A 20,195-nucleotide genomic window follows, 5' to 3' on the forward strand; every position below is an offset into this window, starting at 1 on the left:
TTGCGTCTAACAGTTGTGCAGCACGATTATTCGTTTTATTATATTTTCTGTGACGTTATCTCTGTACTAATATTGTTATTAATGTACTGCTATATCAATAATATTTTGTAAAACGTTTCTACATTGCCGCAGTATATAGGCGGAACACTATGTATGGACCTATCATATTATATATGTGGTAAATCAAATATTGAATAATTATTAATTAGTAATAATAACTGTATATCGAAGTTTTTCATACTATTTTATTTATAACTTCATGTTCCTGTTTTGGTACGTTCCATTGACTGTTCCATTAAACGTTTGTCATAAAAGCAGAAAATAAAGCCTTATTTTTTACCGTGTGAGCAAAATATACAGTATGTGTATCTTATCTGTCGCCTTCCATACAAGATAAGACATGTTGGTGAGATGACCTTGTACTGTGCTTCTATTTATTACGAGCGTATCACGACCGATCGTATCTCACTCGAGGGTGCGACACTCGACCGAGTTCAAGCGAGCGATTTAACTCCAATGCAGCACTCTGGTCATTATGACAGTTATCTTTAAATAACTTGAAAACGATTAGAGATATCTCAAAACGGATTGCACCATTGATTTTTTTCAGAAAATTTCACAGGATTTTGAGTACCTACATGACCCCCTTTCCATTTAAAATGTCAAAGTTGCATCCAAAATGGCGGCTTTTGAGATAGCTGAGGGCTGGAATCGAATGTGTCACTGGTAGAGCATTTGGTGTTACAAATACTGGTAACACTTATAGTAATCTAAAATGAAGCTTATGGAAGATATTTATATGGTTCCAGACTTTTGATAAGTGTCGCCAACCCAATAACAACAAACACTGCTGGGACATTGTGTAATTGTCTTGTTGTTGGGTTGGTAAAACTTATCCGTTTTGTTGAATTTATTAACCTTATTAAATCCGGCGTTCTTGTTGGGACACCCTTTATGTAACTTAAGCAACTACTGATTAAAAAGTCGTCATATACAGTTGTATTTAATACTAGTATATGACACAGTAGTGTAAATTAAAATAGAAATTGAATCTCGCTACAGAAAACATTTGCCACTGCGATTAATTTCACATTAAATTTTATGCAGTTTATACCATACTGATACAGGATAAGTAATCTGTTCCAGGAATGGAGACTGAACTATAATTTATTGGAATGGCTATGTGATTAAATCATCGACGGTGGAAACAGCTGGAGGAACAGTGTACAGTAGAGCAGGCATGCCCAGCCGAGGCAAATCTAACCTTCGAACGAGGTGCAATACTGATGTGGAATCTCAGAATGCAGGCACACGCATAAACGATATTCTACGTCACTGTCACACCAGGATTGAACGTTAGAATTGCCTCGGTTGGACATGCCTAGTGTAGAGTAGACAATGTCAACTGCTACACTTTATGAGGTATTGTTAAATGAAACGCTTTGCAGTAAAATGAACAAGTTAGGAGGTGTAATTGCTTTAGTAATATCAATCGCAATTTTGTTTTATTATACCTATATATAATTCAAATTTTCGAGGCATACAATTTTATCCAATACTTTTCGTGATTTTATGATATTCAATCCATTTGGAGAAAAACCGGGTACAAGTAATCGATTCAGATCTATTGTAAATTGAAGGTACGAGTTTTTTAATTACACAAGTCCAAATTCTTATAATGTGTGGTTTATTGGTATTATTATAATCACCATATTTACTAGCAAACAAAACAACACCTTCTGCTCCAGGTTTCAACCTTGAAGAGTTTCGAAACATCTTTAGTCCATGACTGTTATGAAAGTCTGGCAAAACACGTACAGAAGACCCATAGAGCATACATCTGTGCAGTTTTCAAATGGAGAGCCTTTCTATTCTGATTTACCAAGGCGACAAGTCTGAACTTCATAAACAAAATCCTTGGTAGGAGCGACAAGTAGCCTAGTTGTGCATTATTATTATTATTATTATTATTATTATTATTATTATTATTATTATTATTATTATTATAGGTGGTGGTACTTGTACGACTCAAAACAAAACGCTTGCACAAGCGGGAGATTTAATGCATTCAGCTCCCTGATCTCATATAACAGTATGATTAGCCTAATGGACTTTCAAGACAATCAGTTTCACTGTGTTGCCATCTAGCGACTGCTAAAGACAACATCACGTTTATTTAATGCATAATTAATAACAAAGTACAGTAGTATCAAAACCACTAGGTATTTTGCCTACGCATAAATACTTAACAACATAAGAGAAAAACTAAGTGGGACAAAACCACTAGATCAAAATTCAGTGGTGATAACATCAGATTTATAATAAAGAAAAACCAGTTAATATACGTACTAAAAGCCTAATGATCAATGATAGATTTAGGTGTCCTGAATTTGGAGAACTGCTGAGGATCATAACTTCCCAGTGATGAGATGAAAGGATGGTCACTGGAATGAAGTTTCTGGTAGAAGTGTCTTGTAGCTTGTAGAAGATGAGTGTGCAGACAGTCAACATGTAGATCTTCATGAACTTGTGTATTGCTTGTAAACCAATCGCAGGCATGGATGATCCGGAGAGCTCTATTTTGCGTTGTTTATAATGGCTTGAGTGTAGTCCGAGGTGCATAAAACCAAGCAGGAAAGGCATAAGTAAGAATTGAAAGAATCGTCTATAGAGATTTGTCTTCTGTTTCAAACTGAGCACAGGAGACCGTAGTAAAGAATAGATTTGAAAAGTGCGAGCAGTAGGTTTAACAGCAGTAGATTTGATGTGTTGTGACCAAAGTAAGCGTTTATCAAGAATGACTTCGAGATATTTAACTTGATCAACATATTGTAGAGCTTGACCATATAATGTAATTTTACTATCAGGTATGTTGGTGCACTTGGTAAAAATTATGGATTCGCACTTGTCAGGGCTGATTTGTTGCAACCCTTATAGAATTGCATGGTGCAACTGTACGTTCTTCCATCTAGCAGTCGTTACCAAAAATGCCTTTTCGACGGCAGAGGCCAGACGAATGGTTTGTGTGTAACAGTTAAGGGCTATGGATTAAGTTATAAGACAGTGTTTTTAAAAATAAATAATTCTTCTACGACGAAACTACGAAAATTAAGATTTCAGAACTTTCATCCGATCACCTTCGTCCAATTGCAATTTAGTCCAACATCATTCGTCCAGACATAAGGTGGATCCATAATTTCATTTGTAGGTGTATTAATATTTATTTTCATTGTATGAGAAAGTATAGGAACTAATCGACAAATTTTATTTCCAACACAAACAAGAAACTCAATTGAATGATTACAAAACCTGTCCCCTGCAGAACACAGATTAGCAGCCAATATAATTGCCGGACATTTATTATTAACCAACGAAGATAATTCGCTCAATACCTTATAGTCGATAAAGAATTTTTGTCAAACTAACTTTCGTCCAAATCCCTAGTCCACAAACCTCATCATACAATAATTAAATTTACAAAATTACTAATAAAACCACAGTTAAACAAAACTAAAGGAATATGATTGGTATTGGCACTAAAGTAACCAGAGTAGTGAATGAAGATAGTGAGTATTTTGGGATTAACGTAACCATGGCAGTGAATAAAACTACACCAAAATTGTTGGTACTAACGTAACATGGTAGTGAATAAAACTAAACCAAAATTATTGGTGCTAACGTAACCATGGTAGTGAATAAACTAAACTAAAATTGTTGGTACTAATGGTAGTGAATAAAACTAAACCAAAATTGTTGGTAACTTACTAACGTAACTATAGTAGTGAATAAAACTACACCAAAATTGTTGGTACTAACGTAACCATGGTAGTGAATGAAACTAAACCAAAATTATTGGTGCTAACGTAACCATTGTAGTGAATAAAACTAAACTAAAATTGTTGGTACTAATGGTAGTGAATAAAACTAAACCAAAATTGTTGGTACTAACGTAACCATGGTAGTGAATAAAACTAAACCAAAATTGTTGGTACTAACGTAACCATAGTAGTGAATAAAACTACACCAAAATTGTTGGTACTAACGTAACCATAGTAGTGAATAAAACTACACCAAAATTGTTGGTACTAACGTAACCATGGTAGTGAATAAAACTAAACCAAAATTGTTGGTACTAACGTAACTATAGTAGTGAATAAAACTAAACCAAAATTATTGGTGCTAACGTAACCATAGTAGTGAATAAAACTAAATGAAAACTGTTGGTACTAACGTAACCTTGATGGTGAATAAAACTAAACGAAAATTGTTGGTACTAACGTAACCTTGATTGTGAATAAAACTAAACCAAAATTGTTGGTACTAACGTAACCTTGGTGGTGAATAAAACTAAACCAAAATTGTTGGTACTAACGTAACCATAGTAGTGAATAAAACTAAATGAAAACTGTTGGTACTATCGTAACCTTGGTGGTGAATAAAACTAAACGAAAATTGTTGGTACTAATGGTAGTGAATAAAACTAAACCAAAATTGTTGGTGCTAACGTAACCATAGTAGTGAATAAAACTAAATGAAACCTGTTGGTACTAACGTAACCTTGATAGTGAATAAAACTTAACCAAAATTGTTTGGTACTAACGTAACCATGATAGTGAATAAAACTAAACCAAAATTGTTGGTGCTAACGTAACCATACTAGTGAATAAAACTAAACCAAAATTATTGGTGCTAACGCAACCATAATAGTGAATAAAACTAAACCAAAATTGTTGGTACTAACGTAATCATGGTAGTGAATAAAACTAAACCAAAATTATTGGTGCTAACGTAACCATAGTAGTGAATAAAACTAAATGAAAACTGTTGGTACTAACGTAACCTTGATAGTGAATAAAACTGAACGAAAATTGTTGGTACTAAACGTAACCGCGGTAGTAAATAAGCTAAAGGGAAAATGTTGATACTAACGTAACTACGGTACTGAAAAATAAAGTCTCCGAGTTCCACAATACAAGACCACCGAATTTTAAAATAGTTTACTCGAGATACAGTTCCAACGAATGTCTTTGAGAACACTAATGCAAAATTAATTTCTCAATGTCATAATAAATATGATCGTGCAAGACCATGTTGATTCGATTTTCTTAAAACTAATCCAACTGCACTTGTGCCGTTACGGTTTCATAGTTTCAATTGTTGAATGAACAATTTTTTATTATTGAACAGCAGTCTACTTGGAGGGCAGTGTTGTGGTTACGCATCCGACTCTAAAGTGTACATTGAAAGGAAATAGGAAAGAGGGAAGTCATTCGGTTGGACGAAGACAGACAAAAAGAGACAGGCGACGTTACAGTTAATGGAAAACTAGTAAGGAGAATTGTGTGGGGTAAGATTTATAATACTTTTCTTTTTATAAACTATATTTTGAGGGAAGCAAAGACGCTTAATTGACTGCTGCAATTGATTTGGAACGTTAAATTAACAGTTCTGTACAATGAGTAATATATGGACTGAATTGTTGCTGTGACTACACATTCAGTCTATAGTTACTACGAAGAACGGACGGACAGATAGATGTAGACAGTGTTAACAGCAGGCTGTAGTTGATGTGAACTTGGTAAATATTGTGTGGTTAGAATGGGTAAGGAGTACTTTCTATGTAAAACTATAGTCCTTCATGGCGACTTTTTTCCTTTTATTTTTCTTTAAAAAAGACTATATTTAATATATTTCTTAAATTACTAAAAATGGCGGGAAACAATTTCAATTTCAAGAACCAAATGAAACGTTACAAATCCCAAATTTCAAACATCGTTAAAAACATAATTTGTAAAAAAAAAAAAAAAAAAAAAAAAAAAAAAAAAAAAAAAAAAACAAATAACTTACTTTTCACTAAGTTAGCACAATTATACTTTCTTTTTTCCAATTTTCGCACCAAAAACCTATATGCGAGGCATACCGAAAGCTTGAACAAACCAAACCTAATCTGGCACTAATTCTCGACCTTACGAAATCTCACTATCTACCAAAAAAAAAAAAAAGTATATGCAAGGCATTCAAAAAGCCTGAACAAACCAAACCTAACCTGTCACTGATCCTTGGCCTTACGAAAATTCGCTTATTGCAAGTTTCACAATTTGCACAAGACATTTATCAGATAATAGACCATATATGGAAAAAGATCGCTGTTGTTCAATATTCAATAACAGACCCTTTGAAAATCCTAAAACCGTCATATACAATCGTCGCACAAATCACGCACTTCAATGGGTGCTGTCTCCTCCATGATCGTTAATCAAAGACTCTAACGATTTAATTTCGCAAAATTACCATCTACACGAACGTCGGCTAGCATGAAGTCCATACACTATAACATATTACGAAAAACATTGCCACAGCAACTTCACAATCTTAAACGCATACAGACCTCTGATCACCAGAGAGTCATATTCTACCACAAAACAAGTATTCACAAATATCAAATAAACATAGAACAAACTTTTTATGGCATGACCGCCACTTCGTAACCACAAGTAAATGCACTCAAACCGACATTTGTAATTTTTATATTTCTGCGGTTTTTTCATGACTGGTAACGTAATTACCCAGATGGTTACAGTCGAAATAAACATATTGCTTGAACTTGTGAAGGAATGACTAGTACTTGGACTGACAAAAGTTACTTATCCGACGCTAACTTCACTTGCAGAGACAGGCACGGTGATCTGCTGCAATTGCTGAATTAAATGCTATAGAAGGAGAGCGAACAATACCTGAACCGCCAGTCTTGCCGCTACACATCTCACGCTCCGCGAGTTGACGAGAGACAGACTGACGGCCGCGCGCAAGATCCGTCTCTGTGTGCAGACTGGCCGGCCTTCCGCACGGAACTAACCCTTCATGCAGCCAACGCCAACACAACTGGATGCCTGCTTGACAATGGATACGCCGCGCCTTGCAACACTGTACCAAACGAACACGAGGGATTCGAGTTGTGGGCTCCACGCAACACCCGTATCATGATAGACCAGCACACACAGATACAGCTATCTTCCGGAAACAATTATTTGTCATGCCTAAAATTCATTTTGAAAAATTGACAAGTGCATTTTGAGCATCAGCATATTCCTTGATAAATGTGAGTAGACTCGAATTTTTAGGCCGTTAAAAATACACTTTCAGGCACCTAAAATAGGCTCTAAAATTGTCAGACACTAAAAATACAAATTTAGGCACCTAAAATACAATTTAAGGGAACTCAAAATAAGGTTTTTTATACCTAAAATTTGTGTCTACCTACTGAAATTACAATAACTGTAATAATTATAATCGCGACGCTGTTATTCCCGGCGTGACCCCTCCTCTTTGCTTACGTCTTAGGAAGTGAAGGCTTTATAAAGTGTAGGTAGGTAGTATCGTTCGCCATTTTTGTTCTTACGTTGCCGAGCTACCAGACGAGGAATTTATTTGCCACACCGTTAAACGTTATCATGTCGTAGCTCCTATGTTAATAAATCAAACGCACTGTAATTCAGCAAATAATTGAGCGGCAAATAACGTCCTCATGTGCTTTCTGCGAACGCCAACGAAAGAGCCAAAATGGCGGGCGATTATGTTAAGAATTTATCGAGCCTTAGGAAATGCATAACGTCGTCAACAGCGAATCATAAGACGCACACGTTTAAATGTAGCCTACATGCAACGTGATTGGCTATAATATCAGGCATTGCGATGTATTAATTATAGTTACAAGAATAGAAAAATTAGCCTATTTTGGTTAGTTTATGGTTTTATTAAAATATAAAATTATGTTTTATTATATCATTAATTATAATGGATTTATTTGTCTCGTTCTGCAGTAGGTATAAGTATAAGGTATTAGTAGTATTACTCTGGGAGGTTTTTGCTTTATGACTAGAGACCGGAAGTTTAGGCATTATGAATCATTAAAATAGGCAGGCAAAAAAGGCATCATAAATAGCTAAAATATGCAATAAAAGGCAATTACAAAAACCTTGCACTAGACACACAACCTTGCACTTTCCACAAAAGGATTTCGGCAGCAAGAAAAGGTTTACATAAGTGGAATGCAAATTGAGATTTTCGACTCGATGTTGCAATTACTGTTGGAAGCAAAGAAATCTTCTTCCCAGTAATCTTGGAAAGTGAATTTTTGTGTTTGGTTGTACTTACATGTTGCGATATGAAATATTTAGCTATATAGCTACAACAACGTCGCAATGAAAACTGAAAGAAAAATAACCGTTAAAAATAGCGTTATACCCGCACTCATTGTTGCCTTGTCAAATAAAAATAAGCGATAATTAAAACGCTTATTATTATACATTTTTCCACGGCAGCACTCATTGTCGCAAAGAGAATATGAACTGACTGAAAGACAATAGTATATTGTACATTCGATGAAGTCACTTTCATTGTAGCGGTTATAGAGATAAATTAAAATATACCTGTAGGCAATTTTTAATAATAAATTAATAAATAACAGATAAGTAATCAAATAAAGGCAAAAAAAAACATTTATTTTGTAAATTAGGCATTTATATTTAAAAAAAGGCAGAAAAGGGCAACATAAAACTGTGACGTTTCAATCACAAAGGTATAATTCGTATAGATTTATTTTCAAAATGAAGATAGTTCTAACACATTTAAAAAGGCATTCTGCCAAAGTTCTGGTCTCTGTTTATGACCATTAACATGCTGACTGATGTGAGATTTTTTCTCTTGCGATATCTAAACACTAGAAAACAATAGCTACAATTACTCTGTAATGTGCGTTATTGATATTAGAAGTTGAATTATTGAAATGCACGTTACCGGTATTTTAAATTAAGTCTACATCATCTGCTACTGCTTCGTAGTTCATTCATTCTTTCGTTTTTATTCAATATTTACTCACCTCTTTGCAACAATACCGGCAGAATATAATGGCCCCCTGGAACTTGCTCGATCCATTGCTTAATTAGTGAAATTTTGTTTCATTTCTCCTTCAGCATTACACAATTACAATAATTCGAAGTACACAATTTCACACAACGTAATTTAAAATTATATAAATATACAGTACTCAATAAAAAAGTTTACTACGCGTTTAACTGTACTAGTGTAACACTTTGCATACTCGACTGCAGACAAGTAATAGCCAGTTCGATTCGTTTGCTTTCTTTTCAGTTTCACAGTCTGTATTTTGCTCCTGCTCCTGCTCCTTTGTTTCCTTACTATCTGCAAAAGTACTGAACAAAGTCAGCAACATTCCAGGAATTTCTTCCTACAACCAAAGTAATCGAAAGGTCTGTGATGTGCTATTCAAAACTTATTATAGTATTGCAATATATATAGGTACTTTTAGGCTCTAAAATATTAAAATAAATCATAATGGGCAAAATAGGCATTTTAGGCCCAATAAAACTATCTGGCTGGGCGGAAGAGAAGGCTTACTGGCCTTAGCTCTGCCAGATTAAATAAATAAATAAATAAATAATAATAATAATAATAATTATTATTATTATTATTATTATTATTATTATTTTATGTGAAACGTGAAGATATTTAAGTAATTTTAGTTTAGCCCTATAAACAAAAATAGGCATTTAGTCTAAAATCCTAGGTTGTATACGAGATTCTTTACATATAATCTGTCCGAATGTAACCTCTTCTACACTGCTTACAGTGAGAAGATTTAATTCCTATTCAAACTTTGGAACTGGATAAAGCGGACCCTAGAGCAACGCCTACTAAGCTGGCCACTAGTCACCGGGCCGTTCCGAGCCACATGAAACAAAAGACAATGGAAGTGGTGGTAGTAAAATTCGCGACTACCCGTATATCCCTAAATTAGTCAAGTGCAAGGTTTACGGAGTACAAATGCACTAAAACAATATATAAATTAAGTAAGCTATTACAACAGATTATCACAGAGAAATATAGGTCCAGGGAGTATCATATACTGGAGAACCGATGTTCGATTCCAGAGCTCGACTATCCAAATTGAGCTTTCTCACAGCTGTCATTATCCCCGGATAAACAATAGGTGCATTAAATAGAATAATTCCATTTATTTCAAATTCTTCCCTTCCTATCTAATCATAGAGGTTAATTTTGAAGGCCAAAACAATATTGTTTAGATAACTGAATTAGTAGATAATAGGCGAAATTTACTTTGTTGTACCGGGTGGACAAAATAAAACTGGCCCAGAAAAACTGTAATATTTACATTTATATAATTATATTTATAGTTATAAGACTGTTTAAGACTGACCTTTGTTAATGAACATCACAGAAGATGCCGGAAATGGCCTATGTTGACGTCGATGCACGGTTTCTTGCATTGTCAGGGTCATTTCCGCGTCAGTCTTATACATATAAATTGATATATTTCATATATATTTTCCGCGGGCTAGTTTTTTTTGCTCACCCCGTATAAGCGATCGTTTATTAGACTACAGATCTAGGGAACCAGAGTTCGATTCGAAGTTGGGAAAAGATTTGTAACCTCTGCTCTCTCTTAAAAGGACCACGAGTTTGTCCATTGCCTTGCTTTTTATATTGTCACAAACGGTGGCCTTGTGCTATGCTTATCACAGTTATCATTAGGGTCAGGAAGTTCGTGCCCTAAAAACCTACTAAATATGCATGCGAGTATGCCTGTAAAAACCTTAAAATATGCACTAATAAAATTATAAATTTCTTGATATCACTAAGAAATAATAATGATAATAATAATAATAATAATAATAATAATAATAATAATAATAATGAAAAGCAATAAATAATGTAATAATATTATAGGTCAAACTAGATGAGATTAAACTTGTATTTATTGTTGAGAGCAGCAATACTTTTCTGGTCAAAATTTATAATACTGCTTTCACTCAATATCAGTTTTCAGAAATAGAAGATGCTGTTATTTAAAAAATCCAAACTATACATTTTTATGCAACATAAAAATCAGCTGTCCACAACTGTGGAGTAACGTTAGCCCGTCTGTCCGCGAAGCCAAGTGGCCTGGGTTCGAATTCCGGCCGGAACAAGTTACCTTGTTGACTTTTTTTTCCGGAGTTTTCCTGAACTCAATATGAGCAAATGCTGGGTAACTATCGGTGCTGGACCCCGGACTCATTTCACCGACATTATCATCTTCATTTCATTCAGATGTAAATAAAGTGAGATGTTAATACAGCATCGTAAAATAACCTACTAAAAATAAATAAATAAATAAATAAATAAATAAATAAATAAATAAATAAATAAATAAATAAATAAATAAATAAATAAAATCAGCCTTAATTAGCTTAAACTCTAAAATATGCCACAATAATATAAATATCATGCAATATTATGCATTTATATAAAAAAAGCCAAAATACGAGTATGAAACATAATTTTTTAAACAATTTATTTGGTTTGATAAACTTAAATGTTGATGATGCGTGAAGATAATTAATCCGTAATTAATTACAGCCAATGAAAAAATATATATGCAAATGCATGAACTTCCTGGTCTTAGTTATCACTCTTGGTTCAAAATATTTACAAGAATAAAGATGATACGGACCAAAAAGTCTCAACTTCGAAGAGAAGGAGGACGATCTGATGATGGGAAATGAAATTAACAATGGCCTAAGATAGCTAAATAAAGAGTTAAATCAATAAATAAAATATAAGTAGAATATTCGGTCATGGCATACGCGATAGCTAAGTCACGCAAATTTAACATTGTGAATATCTCTGCGGTGGCTGAATGGTCAGATCTTCAGACTATCACGCAGGCGGCCCGGGTTTGATTCCCGGTCCCATAGTGACACTTGTGGTGGACAAGGCCGTCGCAGTTGGGGTTTTTCCCGGGGTTCTCCCGTTTTTCCCCACATTAGGCATTTAGATCATTCCATCACCATTTCTCCAATTCGTTACCATTCCGTAGCATTCCCCGAACGCCGGCTGGCGACGCATGAAGGGGGCTGGCCTAGGGAGAGTGGGGTTGCCTGGTCGAAACCTGGGCACACAGAGAACCTTGGTCAGCCGATGTGGGTTTGGGAATGCGTCACAGAACGCAATAGATCTTAACAGGTCGCAGTACTGGGACTCCGTTAAATTCAATTCAATTAACATTGAGGAGAAGTCATGCATGGTCTTTAGTGCTAATTTTGTCAATGTGCTGTTTTAGATGAATGCTCGGCATTGTGCTGGTCCCATGACCGTCAGGTGTCAAGAAGAAAAATCAACAGCTGCATAGCTTTATTGTGCTGCATATAATTACGTAGAACTACTGTCGATCTGTCGACAATGTATAGTTTTACTATGGTGCATATCTTTACGACTACGTGTGGATGATGCGAAAAATTATAGAAGAAAGAAACGAAGGAAGAAGAGGAAGAAAGAAATAACCAATCATGGCACTCTAGAAATTCAATGGTATCATACACGGTAAGAATAGGGCAATTATACGGGAAGTATGGCTGCATCGCACGAGCCGCCGAGAATCGTAGACGACATTGTCGAGACAGGACGAACAAGGAGAACAAGGGAAATACAAGAGAATGAGGGGAATTCAAGAAAACAAGGCATACAAGGAGAAAAGGGGAAGACGAGGAGAACAAGCAGGAGAATAATGTGAAAACAAAGAGAACAAGCGAAAGACGAAGAAAACGAGAGGAAGATACGGACATCAAGAGTAATACAAATATAACAAAGGAAATACAAGGAGAACTAAGCGATATATATATATATAATAAAATACTAGTGTTAGTAGTATCATATGATCTAATAATAATAATAATAATAATAATAATAATAATAATAATAATAATAATAATAATAATGATTTATTTTAGCTGGCAGAGTTAAGGCCGTAAGGCCTTCTCTTCCACTCAACCAGCAAAAAGTGTATATACATATGCATGAACTTACAAAGAATCCAACAATTTGATTTAGATGAGAGTTACATGTATACAAAAGTTATTTACAAATTAAACAACAAAATACTATGAACTGTTAATTAAACACTGAAATAAACTGTGTAGCAGAATTAAACTAAAATACATAGAATGTTAATATATTTAAAATAATATTAGATAATAGAAAGAGATTATTACGAGACAATTAAAATACAGCACAATCAGGATGATGTCTAAAGAAAAAAGTTACAATGTAGTCAGTGATAGTTTAAATCAGTATGATTGGAGTGAAATGCTAATAAGGTTATCTTTTAAGCTGTTCTTAAAGGTGTTTATTGTCTTGCAGCCCCTAATACTTTGTGACAAGGAATTCCATTGACGCGAGGTGGATATTGTAAAAGATGATGAATAACAAGATGTTCTATGAAGAGGTATACTTAGCGTGCCACAGATAAGTGATCTGGTATTTACGTCGTGGTTAGAGTATAGATAAGAGAAACGAGACGAAAGGTAATTTGGTGTTGAAGTGTGCAGAATTCGAAAGAGTAAAGACAAAGAGTGTAAAGTTCTACGTTCTTTAAGTCGGAGCCACGAGAGACTTGCGAAGGACAGTGATATGTGATCATACCGTCGGATGTTGCACACGTATCTGACGCACATATTCTGAGCTCGCTGTAACTTGACTGACAATTCAGAACTTAGGTCACTTAACAAAACGTCACAATAATCGAAGTGCGGCGTTACTAGGGTTTGCACTAGGGTAAGTTTTAGTTGCTGGGGCAAGAAGTTTCTCAAGCGATCTAGGGTAGTATGTATTTATTTAACTTGGTAGAGATGTCACCGCTGTCATCAGGTCTTGTCTTCCCCTCTACTAGGGGAGAATAAAGGGAATAAACAAGGCGGACAAAGGGAATAGGAGAACAAGGCGAGAGGAGGTTCATTTTTATAGGACGGCCAATTCCCAAGTTCTTCCCCCCATACCTAGTGAGAAGAAAGACGGAGTTCTACGTAAAAAAACACACACAGACACAAAAATGTGGAATTGAAATCTCACCAGAAATACGAAACATTTGCAGGATTAAATGGTTTTAATGTTTTAAATTTGAAACAGTATTTATCCAAGAGTATATCCCTTGCCGTAGCTGAATGGTCAGACTTACAGCCTGTAACGCAGACGGTCCGGGTTCGAGTCCCCGTTAAGCCTGGGATTTTTATTTGAAAAAATCCATAGTGCAGTTGTTATAGGGGAATGGAGAAAGTTACACAATGCAGAACTGCGTGCATTGTATTCTTCACCTGACATAATTAGAAACATTATATCCAGACGTTTGATATGGGCAGGGCATATAGCACGTATGGGTAAATCCAGAAATGCATATAGAGTGTTAGTTGGGAGACCGCAGGAAAAAGACCTTTGGGATGGCCGAGAAGTAAATGGGCGGATAATACAGTGCGTTTGTAGCTTGGCCGGACAGTTCCGCAGCGGCCTTGGACTGGGTGAAGATTGGCGCGCCAGCCGCCAGAGTAGCGCTGTAGCTACCGCTGATGCGTCAGTCAGTCGAGTTGGATCTGTCGTGAGGGAAAACATCTGTATTAAAATGGATTTGAGGGAGGTGGGATGTGATTGTAGAGACTGGATTAATATTTCTCAGGATTAGGACCGATGCTTATATGAGGGCGGCAATGAACCACCAGGTACCTTAAAAGTCATAAGTAAGTAAGTATAGTGATACTTGTGACGGACAAGGTCGTAGTTGGGTTTTTCAGTTTCCCCATATTAGGCATCTACATAATTTCGTCAACATTTCTCCATTTTCGTCGTCATTCCACAGCATTCCCCGAACGCCGACTAGCGAGGCTTAGGGACGAGGGGATTGCTTGGGTAGGCAGCGAACCTTAGTGTCGTCAGCCACGTGGTTTTAAAATGAGCTAGCTTGTGGTTTAGCCAAATAGATCGTGAAAGGTCGTAGTACTTGGTCATAGTGGCCCCTCCCAAAAATGTTATTCCATTCCATTTCCAAGAGTATTAAGTAGAAACTACAATAGTTACACGTCGCTTTTCAGAAAATGCTACAAATATGTGTTCCTGTAATAAACGATTTTTTTCTATACTGAAATTTGATAAGAATCTAGTCCACACCTGTGGAGTAACGGTCAGCGCGTCTGGCGCGAAACCAGGTGGTCCGGGTTCGAATCCCGGTCGGGGCAAGTTACCTGATTGAGGTTTTTCCGGGGTTTTCCCTCAACCCAATACGAGCAAATGCTGGGTAACTTTCGGTGCTGGACCCCGGACTCATTTTACCGGCATTATCACCTTCATATCATTCAGACGCTAAATAACCTAGATGTTGATACAGCGTCGTAAAATAACTCAATAAAATATAAAAAAAATAATAAGAATTTAAAGTAAAAAAAAAATCTTTAATATTTCCCCACAGAAAATATTTTGTTCATTACAGAGATTTAGCTAAGTTTCTGGCACCTGAAGTGTATTTTCTGAAAATGAACATGTCAGGTTTTGAAAGTTTGCTTCTCAGTTGCAAGTGAATCAGGTCGTTATCTCTGTGCGTTAATTACTTTAAACCGTCTATGTTTATGATATAATGCGTGTATGTGTGGAGTTTCTCTGTGTACTTTCACCGTTAAAAATGTAATGAACTGAAATTATCGGCAATTTATATGAGTTCGTTACTACCGGCGGCGAGGGGAAGGAAGAGGAGGGAATTTTATTAAGCGTTGTTTAATAGCTCTGTGAAACCAGATTAAAGGGAACTGGTTGTATTCATCTTGACGACAACCAACGCAGAAAACTATACAGCAATAGCAAACTTGGGAAATAGCGATCCATGGTGTTTTTCAATTGTTCTGTGATGTCTCTGCATCATCCTGACCACACGGTCAGCGAGGCTCGCCATGGAACACAGTCCAGTGTTGGTCCATAAAAAGGATAAATATCTAGATGATGTTGTAACGCCTCTAGAAGAGAAGAAACATTTCTATTCTAAACAGGAAGGTAAAGTAGCCATCAGCATAGCTCAGAAAGTTGGCGCTTTTGTCTGTTGATCCGGGCTGCACTCGTGGGTTCGATTCCCGCTCGGAATGAATTCCTAGTTAGGTATATTCGAGGTTTCCCCAACTGTAAGAAGAATATCAGCTAATCTGTGGCGAATCCTCGGCCTCATGTCGCCAAATACCATCTCGCTATTAGCAATCCGTAATAGTTGATGAAGTGTCGTTAAATATCCGACTTACAAAAAAGAACACAAATTATTATCATGGTGAAAATTATTCTTTGATCTTGATAGAAGGGTGTACTGTTAGCCATACGACAAGAGAGTTTGCTTTTCACTCTTGAAAGCATGAGACAGATTTAATCCTATTCCTCTGCAATGATATCAGCAATTCTCTATCACATCATTACGATCAGCCATGAGTAGGGACACCCAATTTTCGCGAATGATTTTTTTCACTTATTTTTACTGAGTCAAGAGAGTTAAAATTGTTATATGTATGAAAGATAGTCGTTCTGTAGTAGAACAATTCTTTTTTATACCTACAACTATTTCAACTCTCTTGACTCAGTGAACAGAAATTTGTGAGAAAAAAAAAAAAAAAAAAAAAAAAAAATCACTCGCGAAAATCGAATGTCCCTAGTCATGAATCTTTATACGCACTGGCGAGCTGGTCTTCCATCCAGGTGTCCAGGGTTAGATCCACGGCTTCTCGTGATGGAATTTGTGGCAGACATTCAGAGGTTTCCTTGGGGTAATTCCTCTCGCCTCTTTCATTTTACTAACACTCTCCACCTTCCCTGCTAGTCTTGGCTAATGGTACAGATCTCCGATGCTGATATGGGATTGAAGACTTTGGGTGAGCCGATCCGTGGGATTTATCAGGTACTCTACTGGGGATAGCACCTGGCTTTGTCAAGGCTAAGACAGGATGGTTCACCTGTCAGGTCGGATTCACGAATGGCACCCGAGCCATCTATCGGACTGGACATCGGAAACACAATGGGCGAATGTAAGTCTGAGTGTGTGGATTCATCCCGTACCCGAATCTCAAAAGGCCAGCCAGACGAACTCCTTTTTTTTAAGTTGGTGATTTAACGACGCCGTATTAACTACGAGGTTATTTAGCGTTGATGAGATTGGTGATAGCGAGATGTGGCCGAGGATTCACCATAGATTACCTGGCATTCACTTTACGGTTGGGGAAAACCTCGGAAAAAATCCAACCAGGTAATCAGTCCAAGCGGGGATGGAACCCGCGCCCGAACGCAACTTCAGACCGGCATCGGCAGACAAGCGCCTTAACCGACTGAGCCACCCCGGTGGTGACAAACTCCTAACTAGGTTAAGATATAAATTAGATTTACTTTAAATGTTATTTTAAGTGATCGTGCTTCATTTAATTTAGGATGATCCTTGTTAATTTTATTATACTATTGTTATTATTATTAATTTATTACTAATTGTGTTTATTATTCATTGCCATTATTGAGTATAATTAGTTACCACTGCCACCGGGTATTTACCAATTTGCAGTGTGAATAAATACATACATACATATTCTTCTGTATGGTTTAATGATCATGCTTGCTAATAGGTACGATGTTTGTGGAATCAAATCTGACAGAGAACAATGGAAGTTCTTATCATGACTTTGACTGATGGCTGGTAAAACTAACTTGTCTCTGATTCGAGTAGTCATAAAGAAAATTAACAGACAGCTTTGTATTTTTCGCCCACCAAGTTCCCTGCTTTGTGGACAGATGATTTAAACTTTCGAAAACATAGCCTATATCTATTTTGCATGGTATTTAAATTGTGAAAGAAAAATAACTTAGTGAATTTTGGGTAAATCGTTTAAGGACTTAAGGAGAACTAACAAGAGTAGGCTAATTCTGAAATAAAAATGAGAAATTATTTAAACATACTTATGGGCATTGAATATGAAGAGGAAACGTAAGTTTGTGCAAATATTTATCTATCTTCAGTAAATAAGTATAAAAATTTAATGTAATTATGATTCAAGAAACATGTGAATACAGAGATCACATTAAACGCAACATCGAAAGTATTTGTTATGACTTTCATATATTATGCTTGGCTTAGACGTATCCCAGGAGTACATTTTGACTTTAAACATAGAAGCGGACGGCTCTTGATAAGATCCCATGACGCACATGTAGCAAGCTGGTTTCCGGTCCTCCATCCAAGGTTAACACAAGACTTCGTACACAACAGTAAAGCTTGTTCGAGGAGGAAAAAACAGTTTTATAAGTACTTCAACCCAATGTTTATTGAAAAATATTTGATAGCTTTCAAAAGTTGTATGTTTCCATGTAATACCGTTTTTAAACAGAGAAATGGGAGGGGAGAGAAGAAACGGCGGAAATATTTCGAATGCTGCATCTCTTCATTACAAATTTCACTTGATCGAAATGTTTTCTCCTAAGTATTACATGGTTCTTGTATTCAATATGTATCAGCGAATTCATTCAGAAATGATGCACATGAAATATACTCATTTGAGTAATATACAGGGTGATTCACGAGGATTTACCGCCACCTACGGATCTTATTTCCGAAGACATTCTGAGCAAAAAATGTAATATAAACATGTGGTCTAATCTCAATATTGTCAGAGTTACACTAATTTGAAGTTGTTTGTAAAATACCATTATTCTTTAATTTTAAGGGTAAAAGAATATTACAGATAAAGAATTAACTATTCAGGAGTATCATTTATTTAATTTGGTAGTATTCTAAAGCTAAAAATGTGTTGTGAATTCCATAGTTGCTTCGTTCAGATGTTTTTTTTTTTTTTTTTTTTCGATTTTTAACTACAAAATTACATTTTCTTACGAATTCATCACAACAATTGTTACAAATCACGCCGTTCTTGTAAATTCTTTAAGACTGTACATTAGGATGCATAACTAAACTGTAAAGAATCTAGTTCCTAAAGTCATATGATTTGTAACAATTTTTGTGATAAGTGCGTAAGAGTGATGTAATTAAAAATTGAAAAACAAAATCTGTACAAAGTAATTAACAACGCATTTTTAGCTTCGGAACACTAGCCAATTAACGAAATAATACTTCTGAATAGTTCATTCTTTACCAGTAATATTTTTTTACACTTAAAACTAAAGAAAAAGGATATTTTACAAACAACTTCAAATTAGTGTAACTCTGAAAATATTGAGATTAGGACACATGTTTACATAACATTTTTTTTTCTCAGAATGTCTTCTGAAATAAGCTCCGTAAGTGGCAGTAAAATCTCGTGAATCACCCTGTATAGGCGTTTATTTGAAAAAAAACACATTGGCGTTCAATTCGAAATCAGTTCTGGTAACTCTTTTCGTAATTTTGTACCTTACAGGCTATATAAGATAATGTGAAGAAAAGGATGGGATGGAATGGAATGAAATTTGCGGGAGAAGACACTATGGCCCAGCACTGCGACCTGTTACGATCTATTGCGCTAACCCTCAAGCTAGGCGCATTCCCAAACCCACACCGAGGTTCGCTCCCTACCCAGGTTTCGAGCAGGCAACCCCTCTCGTCCCTAGACCAGCCCCCTCCGTGCGTCGTCAGCCGGCGGTCGAGGAATACTATGGAATGATGGCGAAATGGAGAAATTGTGACGGAATAATGTAGATGCCTATTTGGGGAAAAACGGGAGAACCCTGAAAAAAATCCCAAGTGGAACCTTGTCCGTCGCCACAAGTACTATGGGTTTTTTAATGAAAAATCCCAGACCTGATCGGGACTCGAACCCGGGCCGCCTGCGTGACAGGCTGGAGGTCTGACCACTCAGCTACTACAGGGAAAAAGGATACATAACACTGTTTAAAAATTATTTGTCAGAGGAATTATTATTTACATACCTGTAACTGCTTTCATAGAAGAATATTCTTCAGACAATTTTAAAGCTTGAACATTTTTCTGTATAAATTTTACTCTGAAGTAGACCTACTTCCGCAATTCGTGTTAATTTTTCGTCACAAATAACTTAAAAGCAACGGAGGATAACGGTTATTGTAGCTCCTTTCAACAGTCAACCACCTATTGGAAAGAGGGATACGTATAGATAAATGTCCATTTAATACTTCTCCTTTAATGGTTTACTTTTATGGTATGTGATAAGAAATGTAAATAATCAATAGTTTTAAATATTTATATAGGTTTCATATATCGATTTTTGTAGACGGCAAGAAATTGCAGAATACAAATATCTCTGGCATGAGAATTCTTGGAAAATTTAATTACATACATCTACATAAACAAATTTATAAATCAAGTTCGTCTT

At 35.9% G+C, this 20,195-nt stretch overlaps 1 protein-coding gene across 3 annotated transcripts in view; it reads right to left on the reverse strand.

The window, feature by feature from the left end:
• LOC138709257 (organic cation transporter protein-like) overlaps positions 1-20,195 on the reverse strand; it is a 320,694-nt gene that overhangs the window by 139,654 nt on the left and 160,845 nt on the right. Inside the window, exon 1 of one of the 3 annotated variants that reach the window (XM_069839907.1) lies at positions 6,735-6,888. The exons of the other annotated variants lie outside the window; for them this stretch is intronic. Coding sequence (XP_069696008.1) covers positions 6,735-6,762 — 28 coding nt within the window. The 5' untranslated portion in view covers positions 6,763-6,888. Of the gene's footprint in view, positions 1-6,734; positions 6,889-20,195 lie in introns of those variants that run through there. 3 annotated transcript variants of the gene reach the window in all.

Source organism: Periplaneta americana, chromosome 11 (genome assembly GCF_040183065.1).
Source record: "Periplaneta americana isolate PAMFEO1 chromosome 11, P.americana_PAMFEO1_priV1, whole genome shotgun sequence".
In the NCBI taxonomy this organism is placed as follows: Eukaryota; Metazoa; Arthropoda; class Insecta; order Blattodea; family Blattidae; genus Periplaneta; species Periplaneta americana.